The 19025-nt window shown below is 39.9% G+C and overlaps 1 protein-coding gene across 1 annotated transcript in view; it reads left to right on the forward strand.

The window, feature by feature from the left end:
* The window catches only part of fut8b (fucosyltransferase 8b (alpha (1,6) fucosyltransferase)), a 232348-nt gene that overhangs the window by 90288 nt on the left and 123035 nt on the right, over positions 1-19025 (forward strand). The window contains exon 2 of the mRNA XM_057822895.1: positions 6289-6836. Coding sequence (XP_057678878.1) covers positions 6634-6836 — 203 coding nt within the window. The 5' untranslated portion in view covers positions 6289-6633. The remainder of the gene's footprint in view (positions 1-6288; positions 6837-19025) is intronic.

Genomic DNA, 19025 nt, shown 5'->3' on the forward strand with positions numbered 1-19025 from the left:
GTTTGGGTGTGACTGATTTTATGGGTTTCAGCACCATAATTATTATTGACATCAACAATGGCGAGCTACTAGTTTATTCTTTGATTGAACATTTTACAAACTTCATTAAAACGAAAACATTAAGAGGGGTTTTAATATAAAATTTCTATGACTTGTACTCTTTTATCTTTTAAGAACTACAAGTCTTTCTATTCATGGATCGCTTTAACAATGTTATTCATGTTAATGCCATCTTGTTGATTTATTGTTATAATAAACAATTACAGTACTTATGTACAGTATCTTGAATGTACATATCCGTCTTGTGTCTTTCCATTCCAACAATAATTTACAGAAAAATATGGCATATTTTAGAGATGGTTTGAATTGCGATTAATTACGATTAATTAATTTTTAAGCTGTGAGTAACTCAATTAAAAATTTTAATCGTTTGACAGCCCTAGAATATGTATAATAATAAGTTGAAAATGATGGCGTTAATCTACGAGGTTTTAAAACATGGCTCATCCATTAAAAAAAAAAAAAAAAAATCTCCCGTATAACGTAACATGCGTACTGTATGTAAAAAAAAAAAAGGCAATGTTTCACTGTATTACTCGTAGGATGACTTATAACTGTTCTTACTGTAATTCAAGTCCTGTATGGAGTTTCTCCAGTTTAATAAACGTCAATATCCAAATTATATAACTCTGGTTCTTTTCTGGCTTCAATTTATTGTTTAAGTCGCCATAACTCATAGCTAATTTGTGTGTGTGCGCTCCTGCGGCCAGAGGACACAGTTTTTGACGGTGGTAACAACATTGGCAAGATACCCGTGGTAGCTCTGTTATACAATTAGTGCGTTAGTGGGGCAAATTGAAACTCTGCTCACCATTTTGACGGTGGTCTCTAGCGTTTCATGGTCCACATTTTCAATTTTTCAATCCTTGGCTCTTGCTCAGTAGTTGTTGTCGCTTTTGAAAGCTTAGGTTTGAAAAAAAAATACGTATATCCATCTTGCCTCTTTGGTCCACAGGTGGTTTTGGCTAAGCAAAGCAAATGACCGTCCTAAGGTGCTAGTCACATGATCTGTTTGAAAAATAATTTTGACCCATTATGAAAATATCTTTTTTTTTTTGTTCATTTCATTCATTTTTGTTGTTTGTTTTATTGCTTTACAACTGCCTTCCCCCCCACCCCCCTTAAACTCCACTTATGGGCTAGGTTCATACTGCAGGTCTTAATGCACAGTTCCGTTTTCATATTTTGATTTCCAAAAAGAGGACACAAATAATAGACATAAATAATCCCTGTTTTGTCTTACTGTATATTCAAAGTTTATATGGATTGATAGAATGCATGCACCGTATGTGTGTGCGTCGTGCATGCATGCACGCACGCACGCACACACATACAGTCAGTTTGCCCCAACTCTCAATGTAAGCAGTATTGAAATACAGTACTGCTCATTTAGCACACCGAAAGGAAACCGAGGATTCTCAGCCATCCCAACTTCCGCCCCTCCCCCTCCCCCACCCACCCGATTTTATTTTTTGAAATGAATGTTGTCAAGCCCGTCTCTTCCTAAAAAGCAGAGCGCAAATGGAGAGACAGCTCCATCGTTGCCGTCCTCCGTGCCTCTCACTCTTTGCTGACGTACTTGCTGCATGAATCCCGATTTGGGAGATTTGACAGTTCAGACCACAGCCACATTCTGGCAAAACTTCTATGCGACTTGTCACGTTCAGACCGTCAAGTTAATGCCTCACACGAAAAAATCAGATTTGTATTTTAAGACCCGCGTGAAGAACCTAGCCTAAGACTCTTAACGCTGTTCCTGCTTACTGTAAATTCTGCTTGCAAAATTGGTGATAAACTCTGCTAAAGCACCCTCTGAGCTTCATGTTGCTCGGATCCATGTTATTTGGCAAGGAAGGTTTATATTTTTGAATGACATTTTATTAAATAAAGCACATTTTCATCCCAATTGCAACAAGTAATATTATGACTTATGGTGCATCCCTACGTATAATTGTATACATGTATACATTCCGTTAACATACATGAGGAGTGAAGCGTATATTCATGCTGGAGGTAACGCTCCCATGGCTGAGCCAGAGCGGGCATGTTGGTGTAATGGAAGCCACCCTCAGCTGAGCTCAATGCATAATTCAGCGGTGGACCTCATTTCATCGCTTATTGCCCACAGACCCAAGCCTATAGTAGGTGATAGATAACCTCTGTTGCAAGCTGGCTCACTTGAAGATTCACTTGAAGGAGTGAATACAGGTTATTTTGATGACAACCCATATCCTGCTATCTACCCTCCAAGGCCCTCGGATGTTAGTGTGGTACGGAATTGGTGGGGCTATTAGAAAAATCCATATGTTGTATAATACTAGTTATTACAGTCCAACAGGGTGAAGGACATTGAAGTACCGCTTGTTTCAAGACTAAGGCTAGAATGTTTTTTTTTTTTTAAATTTGAGAATAACACCAAGAACTGGGTATGTATGTAATTTTTAGCTACTGAATAATGCAGAGCAAAACCATTTACAGCTAATGTGCAGCATTTTTTTCTCCACATACCTGTCCTTACTATTATTGAAAGAGATCGTTATTGGTAATTATGTCATCATAAAACCAATAACCTTGCATGGAATTTCACTGCCAACCCCCCACCATTTCATGCATATGGTAGCTCAAAATAAGTGTGTGGTGGAGGTTTGTCTTCTATAGGGGTGTGTCAATATATCGAAATGGTGATATATCGTGATATTTTGTATCCCAAAAGGTTATCGATATGCTCCTGCCAAGAATCGAAATATCGTTTTAAAAAGGTGCCAATGTCTAACAAAAAAAAAACAAAAAACAAAAAAAAAACAAACAAAAACAAAAAAAAGAAATGAACCAACAAGTTGCTACCAAAATCCTCCACCATAATAGTGTCTCAATTAACTCTAAGGCTGCATTGACGTTGCTTGACGCCCAATCCATTTAGACTGGGAATGTTCAGTCATTCTATCCGATTTTCAGGGCATTTACAGGTCACTTACTGTTCATTTTAGGGCATTTACAGGTCATTTCCTCTTGAGTTTGAGTCACTGCCTATTCATTTGGGTGATTCCCAGGTCACCTCCTGTTCTGTAACTCAAAATAAATAGGAAATGACCTATAAAATACCCCAAAATCAACAGGTAAATGAACTTAAAACGCCCAGAATTACCTCATTGCCTGGCATTGGCTGCCACAGACGGCCATAGACGTTCAATCCGTTCGTTCATTCGCTGCCACCCTCCCAGTTCAAATGGATTGGACGTCTACTAGTGATAAACTCATTCCAATTCACAGCAAAAGCTTGTTTTTCTGTTTATTAGTTGTTTGTAGAAAATCCTAGAATGATTTCCTGACCAATGTATCGATAATCGTTGTATCGCCATATCGTCAGATTGTTATCGTGAGCTTTGTATCGCAAATCGTATCGTATCGTGAGGTACCAACAGGTTCCCACTCCTAGTCATCTATGTGATTTGTGATTTGATTACAATAGATTTTGAAAGTCAAACTGTTAAAGTAGAAATTCACCTCAAGGCTCCAGAACAACAGTTTTTACTACGAGCACAGTGGCCCATAATTTAAAATTTTAGGGGCGGAAACGGAAGATTCAGGGGTGCACACTGTAAATCGAAATGCTTAAGTTTTCCTTTAATTTTCACTGTTTAACCGATACTTTCATAATAAATGCATAAAACTACAAATTTGTGAATAAATATTTTATTCTCTGTCAGTTTTGACATCAACCAATATTGACTAATCTGAGCAATTAAGCTAATCTGCCGTTGCTGAGGTGTGCCACCTGCAGCATAAAACCCAACAGCAGCTAACATTAATGTTTACATTGACTGATGCTGGGCTGCTATTGGTTTACAAACACCCCAGTAATGGCGGCCAACCACTAGAGGGCGATATAAACAAATCTCTACTCGGATGAGTCAATACTGCTAAGAAATTGGGTTATCATGGGAATTTGGGTTGTAACTTGGATGTGCAGTGTCCCATTCATGACAAAAAAATAAATATGTGTAAAAAAAAGTTTATAAAAGGAGGATCTAAAGATAGTCTGGGGTTTAAGTAAATGTGTAATCTTAACCTTGCCGCGACCGCCTCGTCACTGTCTGAGTCAGACTTATTCCCTCCGTCGGCCTCCTTTGAAACAGTGTCGGTGGGTTTGTTGGAAAGAAAGTGGTCACTTATTGTCCTTTTCGCTATTGTTCTCAAGTGCTCAACTGCTGTGAAGTTTTCCCGCTACCCAATTATAACCCGCTCCACACATCGCCCACCTCCACTTTCTTTTTCTTCTGTTGTATTTTCCCTTGGCAAACCAGCTCGTTACATTACTGCCAACTAGTGGATTTAACCATGAAGGAGTTTGTCAGCACCAAAAACAAACAAAAACAAAGCCACAGTTTTACTGGTCATGCATGTGCGAGTAGATGACTAAAATACTCGTGGTGGCTCTGATTTTAGTCGCAAAATGCGACCATTTGGTCACAGTCTGCAGCCCTGAACCTGATGGCTGTTAAATTGGGATTTAATTTTGTTATTATTTCCGATAGCAATAACTTGTCTTTGTTCAGGCTTGTGTACTTTATTTTGAAGTTTAAATCGAAGTACAGAAACGTACTACTGACTTAACTTTCAAGTATAAGTAGAATAGCTCTCGGTATAAGTGTTATCTTAATATTCCATCCTATTCCACTTGGCAGTGGTTGTGTGCCTCATTCAATAGTTTTATACTTAGCGCTTTTAGTGTTCGGAACATAAACCTCATTATGGCTTTCAAACACAGTGAAAAGCCTGCCTTTTTCTTAAGTCCCAGTTGTGTATTAGCTGCTGGAGTACAGCTCCCTTGCAGCTCTTATTTTCCATAATAAAACACAGCTCAGCACATCCGAGGGCTGCATACTATAAGAGCAGTGACACTTGTGTTGGGTGAGGTCAGTCACAACAACAACTGCAGTAGCACGAATGACTGTTTTATTATCTTTGAACTGACATCGATGGTGAGAGGAATGAAAGGGAATATTTTGGCTGTACACTTGCGAACTCTACATAACCCGCTGCCATCATAACCCAATAGTCCACAAAACACAACCTCCTTTTTCACATTTATCAAAACTCAAAAGTGTTTCCTGCATGAGTATTTCCCAAAAACCTCAACACAAACATGTCCTTTCACTCTTGATTGAATTCTTCCTTGAATATCATGACCTACATAGCTGAGAAACCTCACAAACATTTTAGCTATAAAGAGGTACCTACAATTTAGTTAGGTTCACCACAAGTAGTTTGGAACATGGTTGGAGTGGCTACAAAAATACCAGTGTTTGACCCACCTTATATTCTATGTTTAACATACCACGTCTGTTGCTATGGCAAACGAAACGGGCTACTGTCAGCCTACTTCCCTGCTGCCAGGCAAATCCCATCAGGAGCGCTTTTCTCCGTTCTCAGCTCTCGCAGACAGACACACAAGGGACTCTGTGATGTTGTCAATCAACACCACCGCCCACCCCATGCTCGGTATTATTCCAGATTGCTGTGGTACACGCTGTGGGATGATAGTATGCACACTGGAGGACTGTACACACATATCTGCCACTGCCAGTCTTTATCTCATCACACGACGGCACCCGGCTGCCTTGGCAAGGCTTTGTTAAGGGAGATGACAGGGAAGGTTGCTTCATCAACCCGGCAGGTGTCCATCTCTCCCCTGCTGCTCGGGGATGAAGAAAAATGATGATCGAGGGATTTTTCCTCTATTCCCTCTGTTCCGTTGAGTTTGCCGTTTCACCTTGACAATATTACGTTCTCTCATGGCTGCAGGGATGACAATTGGTGCCAAACAGCTGCAAGATGTTGGTTTGATTTAGCTTGCGCCCCAAAACGATCAAGCTTCAACTAGAGTTAGGAGTGGTATGAAGTGGAATAATTTTTTTCTTGTGTAAAGCACAAGCAGAAAAGATGTGAACATTCAAAGGAATCAGTCCCGCCTTGACATCAGAGAAGCTCAAGTCAAGGACCGCACATAACGACATAAATGCAAATTATAGTGTTTGGCAATGTCTACTGAGGTTTTTGACCTTCAGTGACCCATCAGTGGTCTGTTGGCTGCAAGTGACTATGAATTACTGTCGCTTACACTGCATATAACCCTTGCTTGCTTGACCAAAAGGCTTAACAATGTTTGAAAAACAAAGCAAATTCATCAAACTGACTTAACGTTTTTGTCTTTGTGTTTTTCTTCAGGGCAAAACTTGAATAAAAGATTCCAAACGGACCTGAAGTCAGTTCAACAGTTTGGGTGAAGAGGACGCCTGTCAGTTCAACACCAGGCAGTCACCAGAACAAGCTCACCATGCTGTAGTAAAAGGCGGCAAGCTGGCTAACAGCTAGGAAGCACTCCAAACCTTTTCACACTCTACGATCCCAGAAATATTTGATTTTGTCTACCCTCCCTGCAAAAATGCCAGTGCTAATTTTGGCACTGCATCACCAGTGGTGACAGGACACTAGTGGACCGTCAGGTAGACCACAGGGTCGTTTCGGGTACAAGCACATCAGGAGGCAATTTCAGGTGGGCGTGGTCACATCATGCGGCCCTGGGCCGGTTCATGGCGTTGGATCACCCTGGTGCTATTAGCCTGGGGCACGCTGCTCTTCTACATCGGTGGCCATTTGGTGAGGGACAGTGAGCACCCGGAGCGCTCCAGCCGAGAGCTTTCCAAAATTCTGGCCAAGTTGGAGCGACTCAAGCAGCAGAATGAAGACCTGCGGCGTATGGCTGAATCGCTCAGGTAATGAAACATGAAATGGATTTGCCCACTAGATGTGTTTACTGGTGCTTTATGATCATGGACTACTCTAAGAGTGCTGCACCAAGAACAATGACAGTGACATTACAATTTTCATTATCTCATGGTTACCACAAAATGCTTGCGTCTGCTAAAAATAACGATACTTTATGTTCATATTTAGGTAGATACTACTCAGAAAAACAAATCATTGAAATAGATTGTTTTTTGTAAAATGTTATTTCCTGTTGCCAGGGTAATTTCCTGTAGGATTCAGCTGTAAATAAACTGAGAACTAAAGCCCATAACTTTAACCCCTTCAGAACTGCATTTTTTCTGCTTGGCAAAGAAAAAAAAAAAAGCTGCTCTGATTTTTACTTTAAGACCAAAAAAAAAGTGCAATTTTTTTCATCGGGGATATTTCATGCTTTTATTGGTTATTTGTAATGTTAAAGTGCATGTGACACGAAAAAGCATGTTTATTTCATAATACACGCGGTATTTTATGCTCCTGAATGATATGGACTGCTTGGATGTGTGTGGAAGCGATCGCTATATTTATTTAGTTTTTTGAATCCCACGCCATGAAAATGAGTGACTTCGATCTTGCATTGAGGAGGAGGGCGCTGTGACATATACGGGTGAAGGCGTCCTCTTCACTAAACAGCCGTACTGTTGTGTATGAGGACTAAGGATTCAGCTGATTTTGCGGATTAATACGTTTATTTTTCGCATCACGCCAGCCAAACGGCTGCAGAAAAATCTTGCTTTATGAGGGAGAGGCGTGTGCGCCTTTTTGGAGTTTCAAAAGGTTCCCATTCACCGTGGATATGGGCCAAGCCTTACTGTGGGACCATTGGACTTACGAGGAAGTGAGTAAACATCTTGTTTTGTATTATGTCAAATATTAATACAGCGATTACAAAGTAAACTCAAAACTTTCTTTAAATAAAGGACTACTTACGTTTGATCATTGATAGGCATGTGAAAAGCTCTCCTCGTGCACATTAGCTGCACGTTAGCTGCACAACAACTGCAGCCGCCCTCCTCCGGGGAACGAACTGTAAATTGCTTTCCACCAGGCGGTTTGCCGATCCGCGAAGACAATCGACAACCCAGTCGTCATGTGAAAAAATCCGGGCTAGTTATGTGTGATTTTCCACTTCGAAGACTTTGAAACATCACTCGGTTCGGGTTAGCAAGTCGGCTAGCTGTCACGCCTCTTGGTTTGTTTACATTCTCCGAAGCCGGGGAAGGGAAATGACATATGTCCGATTTAGGTGTCATAAAATATCGTTCGGGAGGTGCGACAGTAAAGGTGAAATTGACAGTTTTGACCATTATGGAGTAATTTTGCCATGTCGTCCTGAATAAGTGCATTTTTATCATTTATTATTCCATTTAGCAAAAGATTATTTGTCATGACCATGCCATTTATTTAGCAATTGGGAAAAATACTTGGATAAAAAGAATATCCTGCAAAAATATTGAAGTAAAGAGACAGAAACAATGACATTTTGCAGCTCTCTTCGTCGCGTTTTCCTCGCTGTAAATAGTTTCCCCTCAACGGGCTGTCTGGTCCTTCTCAAGCCATTTATTTAGCTATTGGGGAAAAATACTTGGATAAAAAGAATATCCTGTAAAAATATTGGAGTAGAGAGACTGAAAGAATGACATTTTGCAGCTCTCTTCGTCGCGTTTTCCTCGTTCAGAATAATTCCCCCTCAGTGGGCTGAATAGTAAAACCGATGAGCCCAGTCTCCCGCTGACGTCATCCACCTGTTGGGGACGCTAGAGCCCTATAATGGTAGGCGTGGCTAACCGGCAGATTAAAAGACTAATTTCTTGTCATCTGCGCTTTGCTAAATTGTTGTATATAGTCGAATCGTCTCAAAATATGATTCTAATTCACATAATAATGCTATTTAAGAAATTTTTTTCTCCTGTCGTATGCTCTTTAATGTTAATGTGTTTTTAATGAGAAATTTGCACTTTACCTTATCCTTTTTGAAATTGCGTTTGGTCAGCCATTTTCAAAGAGCCAAAAATAGCAAAGAGGGCGTGCCGAACATTGTGATTTCATTTTAATGGTTCATCTCCCAAGAGTGGCATTAGCAACTAAATTGGTGTATTTATTGGTTTAGAGACATGAACGTGACATGTCCTTCAGCAGCATGCTTAGGTCTGAAGGGGTTAAAATACTTAAATACATTAATAAACTTTTAAATCTTCACAAAAGTGCCAACTGCCAAATTTGAGAAGAGAATATTGCAGCCTTCTGAAGTTATAGTTGTTTTATGGCGTGAATGCTCTGAAATACATTGGTAATAGTCCAGAAAATAAATTCAAAACGAATGCCAGTTCTCTATTAACAAGATAAAGCAATGCCTTTCATAATTAAAACTCAGTGGGGGAGAAATTTCCTAAATTTTAAACACACTGGATATTTCTGTGTTGTTAATAAGTTAGAAAAATGACAAACATTCGCTTAAGGTGCATTCAGTCAAGAATAAATTAATTACTGGTCAACAAAAAAAGTTAACTACCAAATGTGTAAAAAATCACAGATATACAGTGGAGCAAATAAGTATTTAGTCAACCACCAATTGTGCAAGTTCTCCTACTTGAAAAGATTAGAGAGGCCTGTAATTGTCAACATGGGTAAACCTCAACCATGAGAGACAGAATGTGGAAAAAAAAAACAGAAAATCACATTGTTTGATTTTGACAGAATTTATTTCCAAATTAGAGTGGAAAATAAGTATTTGGTCACCTACAAAAAACAAGATTTCTGGCTGTCAAAGAGGTCCAACTTCTTCTAACGAGGTCTAACGAGGCTCCACTCATTACCTGTATTAATGGTACCTGTTTTAACTCATTAGCGGTATAAAAGACATCTGTCCACACTCCAAATTCCACTATGGCAAAGACCAAAGAGCTGTCGAAGAACACCAGAGACAAAATTGTAGACCTGCACCAGGCTGGGAAGACTGAATCTGCAATAGGTAAAACGCTTGGTGTAAAGAAATCAGCTGTGGGAGCAATTATTAGAAAATGGAAGACATACAAGACCACTGATAATCTCCCTTGATCTGGGGCTCCATGCAAGATCTCACCCCGTGGCGTCAAAATAACAAGAAACACACAGGGGGACCTAGTGAATGACCTACAGGGAGCTGGGACCACAGTAACTCAGGCTACTATCAGTAACACAATGCGCCGCTAGGGACTCAAATCCTGCCTGCACTGCCAGACGTGTCCCCCTGCTGAAGAAAGTACATGTCCAGGCCCGACTGCGGTTCGCTAGAGAGCATTTGGATGATCCAGAAGAGGACTGGGAGAATGTGTTATGGTCAGATGAAACCAAAATAGAACTTTTTGGTAGAAACACAGGTTCTCTTGTTTGGAGGAGAAATAATACTGAATTGCAGCCGAAGAACACCATACCCACTGTGAAGCATGGGGGGTGGAAACATCATGCTTTGGGGCTGTTTTTCTGCAAAGGGACCAGGACAACTGATCTGTGTAAAGGAAAGAATGAATGGGGCCATGTATCGAGCGATTTTGAGTGAAAATCTCCTTCCATCAACAAAGGCATTGAAGATGAGACGTGGCTGGGTCTTTCAGCATGGCAATGATCCCAAACACACAGCCAGGGCAACAAAGGAGGGGCTTCGTAAGAAGCATTTCAAGGTCCTGGAGTGGCCTAGCCAGTCTCGAGATCTCAACCCCATAGAAAATCTGTGGAGGGAGTTGGAAGTCCGTGTTGCCCAACGACAGCCCCAAAAGCATTACTGCTCTAGAGGAGATCTGCATGGAGGAATGGGCCAAAATACCAGCAACAGTGTGTGAAAAGCTTGTGAAGAGTTACAGAAAACGTTTGTCCTCCTTTATTGCCAACGAAGGGTACATAACAAAGTATTGAGATGAACGTTTGGTAATGACCAAATACTTATTTTCCAACATGATTTGCAAATAAATTCTTTAAAAATCAATGTGATTTTCTGTTTTTTCCCCCCCAAATTCTGTCTCTCATGGTTGAGGTTTACCCATGTTGACAATTACAGGGCTCTCAAATATTTTCAAGTGGGAGAACTTGCACAATTAGTGGTTGACTAAGTACTTACTGTATTTGCCCCACTGTAGTATTTACATTTGCAGTTCATCAGGTCCATTGTTTTCCATTAAGCTGATGAGCTTTGTCTTAAAAACAATAAACTCTTAAAAACTAATTCCTATCTTGCCAAAGTTTTGCATCACAAAATAACATTTTCATTAATTTCCTTAAGACCAGCAATTCGATTAAAAAGGCATTCTAGGTCCCAAGTGGTCTAATCAGTCATTTTACAAATCCCCACATGCAGCAATGTGTTGATGAGGATTTTTCTTTATTTCCCTCAATTTGATCAACCTCTGATTGCATCAGTATATTTTGCGAGACGCGCATTTCAACAAACAAATGTTGCAGCAAAGTTTCATCAAAAGCCAATCAGTGACGGTGCAAACACTCTATGACAAACAGAGATGGATGGTCACAGTCCTCAGCAGATTTTATTGTAGCTTTATTATACTTTGGCAGACAACAGCGTTGTTGTTTAAGCCCATTAACCACGCAGCATCTTTCTCACATTCAGGATCTGCCTAATGGAGAGACAGATGGTTCTCCTCCTACTCCTCCATGCTGACAGTGCTTCCTTTTTAGCTCAATAACAATAGGTCCATGTTGGGGGGTAAGGCTTCTATGAGTGTGCATGCATGAGCAGGGAGAACATTGGTGTATCCTGATGTGTGCTGCGTTCACAGGGAAACTGCGCTTCAGATGTTGCCATTGCCGCTTCTCTGTGATATTCAGATTCACTTTGATGTGGAGCCTTCATCAGTGTTCCCAAACCCCTAAAATACACACCCATGCATTGCCACAGACAGCTGGTCCCTGATTGAGTCTATTGCTTTTTGTAATTATTCAAAATTGGCCCTGCAACAAAGGCGGAATTCATGGCATTAGACAAAGTAAAAATAAAAGTGGCTTTGAATCAACCAGGGTCCAGATGGGTCTCTGACACACTGTATGATTGTTGCTTATTATTAGGTTTTCGGTGTTCATCCCAAACTAAAGCATTCACAGTGTTTGACTGGAACTCTATAGTCAATTGAAAGTTCTATTGCCGTATATAGAAAACCCATCCAAAATCACAGACAACCACCTTAAGCTTCATGAGCCGGTTTGTCTTACATTTTAAGCCTCAAATGCTGTTTTTCCTCAGCACAGTATCCACTCAGCTTGGCTCAGCTTTCCTCGTCTTGGCTGTTGAGTTAGAGCAGTCAGTTTTTCTCTTCAAAATAACTTAATGCCACACCATATTGAACATATAATTTCCTGTAATTCCTCCTGATTTGAGACACATTTTATTTTACTGAAGTCTGTAGATCAAGTTAAGTGTCTGGTTGTTTGTTTGTTTGTTTGTTTGTATTAGGGCTGCAGCTATCGAATATTTTAGTAATCAAGTATTCTACTGAAAATTTCATCGATTAATGGAGTAATCGGATAAAACTTTTTTTTTTTTTTTTTTAGGTAAAGAGCAAATAATACATGAGAAAAAAGACATTGCAGCTAATATTGAACCATTTTTAGATCAATGTCTTTATTTTTATCTTATTATTGAAAACAGCCAACAGTTGCATCTCAGATGTGACTAGAAAATTAAAACAACAAATTAACTGCTTTCACTCAAAAAACCTCAGATCTTATGAAAAAAGAATTCTCATTTCTTACCTAAAATGTCATTACACTTGATAACACACATCATTTAAAAGTTAAGTGTTTTTCCTAAGTGTTTCAATTCAATTTCCATTTCTACAAGCAAGTTTAAAGCGGAAGTTCAGGATTTTTGACATTAGCCTTAATCTTCGAGTAAGCAGTGGTTTTGTTACCGTAATTTCCCGAATATAACGCGCACTTTTTTTCCACCAAAATCAACTTGTAAAATCATGGTGCACATTATAAACGGGTACATGGATGGAGACAGAAATATATATATAAATATACACAGGGGTGCACATATTTTTTTGACCAGGTTCTCAGAGGAGGACCTGGAGATGTGACTTGGTCCTCATTGAGCTTGAGATCCAACCCGCCTGATGCGATAAAATTATGACAAGCTTTACTTAGAGCCAATTACCTTTAGTTAATTATATAAACAATTAATGCTTGATTAACATCAACTGGCACAACAAATTTGCCATTACTTTGAAGTGAAATGTAAAGAAATAAACATAAAAGCACTAATTCAAAATAAAGGGCATTCATATGCGGCTCCCACATTAACTCCAAGCCTTTTGTAAAAGGATGTCCTCCTCATAAGAGCTCATTGAACGTGCATGTTTAGCTTTGTGAAATGCGAGCAAAAATACGTTTGTCAGTGCATGGCGCTGTTCTTCAATCATTTCTTTCCGCCACTTGTCCATAGGGCGAGTGGGGTCCTGTCTGACATCGATAGTTTGCTTAACTGCCACATGCTCTGTTTTTTTCGTGCTTTTCAAAGTTTGGATGGCTAAAATTCTTTGACCCTACATAAAATGCGCTGCTCTTATTAACGACATTGGGATTCTCACGGTAAATGTTGCACCACATTTCCGTGCGAGCATCATTTGCTTCTAGCCATGGTACCTCCTGCAGCCACTTTTCAGCAAAAGTCCTTTTTTTCCCGGTTGCTCCGGTGACGTTTCTGTCATGTCTGTCTTTTGACGGGGGTGGGGGAACACGGAAATAATTACTCAGTGGGGCCTGCCTCTTTGACATTTTGAGAAGTGATTTTCTCGTGTCCGCCGCAAATACAGTGGTCAGCCATCGGTACCAAAAGCGTATGGAAGCCGTTGAGGGCCAGCGCGTTTGTCTACGTCTAGTACGCATGCGCGCATGCGGACCACTTATGTGCACCCCTGAATATGCAACATAAATATAAATATATATGTATATATAAATATATGTACATATATATATATATATGTGTGTATATATATGTATAGGTATATATGTGTATATATATTACATATATAAACTTGTTTTTTTTTTTTTTTTTTATTTACACGGCCACGTTGTGTTGAAGAAACGTATGCGGCGACCCGTTGCCGACCATTACGGTGCGTGACGTCACCATTTTGTTTCGGTAATACTTCACTTTAATCGGCCGAATGATTTTTGTCTGTGTTAAATTCTGCTTTTTTCACTCTTCATAAAGCACAGAATTTAGTTTTGTGAACTCATTTGGGTCAAAGTTTATTGCAGCTCCGCAACTCGGACAATAACAAACGTAACAACACAGACTTCCTGTGTGTGTCCGTCAACTATATCTGTCCCTCGGGAAACTCAAACCCAAATAACAATAGTTCCTACTGTTACTGTCGTGTTGACAGCGATGAGCTCTAACGGATTTCCAAGTGGATGTAAACTGCAAAGATGGCTGATCGCCACAAGTTGTTTTTTATTTTGGCAAAAGACATTTTGACCTCCAGCAAACCTGACTTCTCATAAGCGGCCAAATAGTGGAGGTGTACTAATGATATTTTTCCAGATCAGAGGTTGGAAACTACTTCCCACCTTCCGCCGTACATTGGTCTGCTGAGTTAACTGACGGCTGGCAACATGGCGAAATGTGCATTTAGAGGCTGTGGAAACGTACAGAAGAAACGGGCAAAGGCGAGTTTCCACAAATTCTCTATGAAGAACGATGAAAAATATAAACTGGTCACTTGCTGCTGGCTATGACATAAAAAATCAGCGGTGAAAAAAAAGAATTGAATCCACAACCTCTGGATTGAGGGACAACTACTCTACCACTGAGCCATACCATCCCCATGTGTGCATATGTTATTTTATATTTTTTATTTTTTTTTACATGCTATAATGGTGCCATTGACTCGAGCTAGCTTAGCCACTCCAGAGCCCTGAAACTGACAAATAACTTGCAAACGGAACGGAATTTGTTGAAACCAACTCCACCAATTAACTAAACCCTTGCTAACTCGAACATTTAGCCTAATGTAAAAAATCCATAACTTCCGCTTTAAGTATAAATTATAAGTCCTGATAGGATTTTGAGTTTTTGCGGTGTTCAAAATAATTGTATCATACTTTGCTGTATTGGAGCACATTAGGCATCATAGCTACTTTATTTACCCATCAATGACTGTCGAGCTAAAACTTAGTTAGCTTAATTATGTTTTTATTTTACACCCCCATCACTCTACAGCGCTGTTTTTACAGATTAAATAAAGCCTGTATGAAAGACACATTAGCCACGCATCGACAGTTGTCATATTTAATTGAAACCTAGCCCTTCGCAGGGCTAAAGTTACGTGAGCAAGGTACAGTATCGTTCATCTTATTTATTAGCGCTACGTTAATGTAATTTTACCTTGTTCCGAGTGTTGATCCTCCGCTCTCGGAGTAAACTCCTTCGGTGGAACGGGGGCTAGGCAGGCGGGTCGCGCGGTTGTGCCTGGCCCGGGTTTCGGGGGCGGTCATTGGTTGCAGGGTCCAGCCGGGGAAGTGGACGCGTCGGCGGGGCCGCGGGTAGCCAGGGCAGGGCGGGGGCAGTGTTATGCGTTGTCTTACAGTGAATACATGAAACAGTGTTCACCTTGTTCTTCAGCTTGAAATGCTCCCACACTTTTGACATTTTCTTGGTTCTGTTTTTAGGAAACATGGTGTTTTATTTCATTTGTATGCTGATGACTGTCAGATCTATTTTCCAATGGCACTTTCTGTCAACTCATTGAATGCCTCAACGATATAAAGTCGTGGCTTTCACTTAATTTTTTAAGTTTGAATGACAGCAAGACTGAAGTCATGGTGTTCAGACCAAGTAGCCAGGCCTCCCTGAATGTTGACCTCGGTTCAGCGTCTCCGTTTCTTAAGAACTACTGTATGTCAAAAATCTAGGGGTTCAATTTGATTATGATTTTAAATTTGAGAAGCAAATTTCTTGTGTTGTACAGGACTGTTTTTATCTGCTTCGCCAGATTGCTATTGTGAAATCTATTGTTTCACGCTCTGATTTGGAGAAATCGATCCATGCTTTTGTCATAACTCAACTGGATTATGGTAATTCTTTGTATGCAGGTGTCGGTCAGGCTGGACTGGCCCCTCTGCAACTTGTACAAAACTCTGCTGCTCGACTCCTAACTAGAACCCACAGGCGCGAATATATCACCCCGATTTTAGCATCTCTTCACTGGCTCCCAGTACATTGCCAAATACATTTTAAAATATTATTATTTGTTTTTAAATGTTTGAATAATCTTGCGCCACCATATCAGTCCAACCACCACCCTCAGATCAGCTGACCACCTGCTTCTAGTAGTCCCAAGATCAAGGCTGAAGCTTAGGGGTGACCGTACATTTTCGGTGATGGCGCCCAGGCTGTGGAACCAATTATCACTTACTATTAGACAGGCCCTTTCACTTATGGATTTTAAATCACGCTTTAAAACATTTTTTCTTCAGCATTTAATGAGCAATGACTGTTTATGACCTCGTCTTTTATTTATTTTATTTTATGTGTTTGTTTTATCTTTGGAAGTTAACTTATTTGGCTGTTTAATGGTATGTAAAGCACTCTGGACTCCTTGGTGGATTTTTTAAATGTGCTATACAAGTAAAGTTAATTGACTGATTGATTGATTGATTTTCTGCCTTTTCTTGGTGCATTTCTGTTGGCTTTCTTCGGCTTCTTCGTCGTTATCTCTATATCCATGCATGGTTGAAATCAAATATATCCGCCACCTCTCTTTTCTTCCGGTACGTTTATGACGTCAGCGTGTTGGGCCGCATTAAAAGTAGTCAGGCAAAACGCGATGCTTAGAGCTTGCAAAATTAAACGATTCCTCGAAGCGAATAAAATTCTTCGATCAATTTTGATACTCGAGTTACTCGATTTATTAGAGTAATCGTTCCAGCTCTAGTTAGTATGTTCGTTTTGTGCTACCAATCCACACCTTTAACCTCATGTGGAATTTTTTTTAATAGTTTGAAATCATACTCTTATCTTGGCACAAATCCTTGCTATTCTGCTTGGGAGCAAAATAAATGTAATGAAAAACTTACTCGTACAACTTAAATTTAAATAAGGTTGATTTGAGGCAATTTACATGCTCACTGGTGTGTACTGACCCAAATTGAAGGGTGAATGCAAAATCACCTAACCACATTACTTCACTTGATTATTTATTTACTGTTTTAGTTGATTATTTATTTACATGCTCCAAACAGAGTAAAATGCTTGTCAATAGAGATGTGGAGCTTGTATACGTTTTATATCATGTGAACGGCCGATCTTAACCGGCCCACTCTACATGATAATCTTCCAGAGACATCAGAGATTATTTTGACAGCCCAAGATGGAAAATATTCCAGTTTGGCCAGATTTCTGCATGTGTTGACTAGTAATAAAAAGCCTGTCAAGAGGTTCTCCAGCACCTCATCCAGGGGTGTCTATTATCCTTATATTACTGCCCTAATAGAAGTACAGCGAGCACTATTGCACTGCCCATCATCCCCGTCTACAGCCCCCCACAGTTATTTCCACTCCTCCTCATCTGCATCCCTTCCCCACCAAATTGCTGACGGAGGCATGGCGCCAGGCCAGGCTGCCGCCCGCAGACCTTTGTCACAGACCCACTGACTTGGTAGCAACTCACTAGCTTTCTGATTGACTTGCTCAGCCTACGTCTGACCCAGTTCACTGCCTGCAATGTCCTCCGGGTTTGGACAGGGAACATTGAATGTGTCAGTGTCAACAAACTGAGACGCTTTTTTGAAAGGCATCCTGCTGACTTAAGACATTAAAAACCTTTCTTGATGGTTTCATGCCATGCTCTTACATCTTTCAAATTCAAATCATTAATGAAGTGGGCTCGCACTTTTGTCTGGAGTTACTGAGACAGGCAACCTGCTGCGTAGAGAATGATTGGTTTGAACTTAGTTCATGTTATGCATAATAAAGCCATATTATTATACTGTATTAGTACAATGTACTAGAAGGGGTTGCGTCTATTTGGACCTAGGCATGTGCTCAAGAACCAGTTTGAAGGTGCACTGAGGTTTTAAAAAGTCATCATTCCGGTTATTAACGATCATTGTATTCTGCAGCCTGCAATATAATTGTCCGCTTACAAACAAGACTTGCAGGTGCTTTTGAAGCAAACGAGCAGATTCTTAGATAGCAGATGGAAGGAGGGAAGAATATTTTTTAAATAGAGACAAGCTAGGTGGGTATTTTTGTTCTCTTTTTTTCTGAGCACTAATAACAAACATGCCCACAGACAGACAGAGGTAGATCCCAAGGAGCAAAAAAGCTCTCCAGTGATGCGAAAGGGGGATTTAAATTTTTTAGTGTTTATTATTTTGACATAAAATGCTAAATTGTTGGAAGTATTCCTTATATTCAATATTTAGTATTAATTAAATGTTTAATATAAATAAGCATTAAAAAAATATTAACCCAAATTTCAAAAATAAAACTTTTTAAAGCTTTCATTTTAATATTATATCGAAATATATATATATATATATATATATATATATATATATATTTTTTTTTTTTTGTATATTAATAGAGAGAGAGAGAGAGAGAGAGAGAGAGAGAGAGGTCGGCGCCGATATTTGGAAGTTAGACGTATGTCGCTATCGGCCGTTTTTTTAATCCGACTGGCCGATATGAAAAAATCAATTTAAAGCAGGGTTTTTGTGTGATTTAATGAAAAATGATTTTGGCATGTCAATGAACCTCAGTGTTTGAATAATTCTATTTATTTATTTTTTTTGCCAATTTTTACACTTTGACTGCAAATGAACATAGGCTCCAAATATCGGTTATCGGCCCCTCGAACTACTAATAATTAAAGATGCACCGATAAAAGTATCGGCAGGGGGGGCCGATCCGGCCCGAAATGGTTGTATCGTTGACTACCAACAAAGAGGGCCCCGATACCATTTACCGGTCCAGTATTATAACACTTGACCGCAGCCTTTTTTTCTCCGCTCACTACACTCTCTGTTGTGTGATGACACGTAATCACTTTGCATGCCAAGCAGTTATCGCTATTGGCCTGCTCCAGACATATGAGAGCGTGCCAATAGCTGCTCTTAACCAATGCCGGGGCAGCTTTTTCATATGTAGGAAAAACAAACTA

Source organism: Corythoichthys intestinalis, chromosome 19 (genome assembly GCF_030265065.1).
Source record: "Corythoichthys intestinalis isolate RoL2023-P3 chromosome 19, ASM3026506v1, whole genome shotgun sequence".
Lineage (NCBI taxonomy): Eukaryota > Metazoa > Chordata > Actinopteri > Syngnathiformes > Syngnathidae > Corythoichthys > Corythoichthys intestinalis.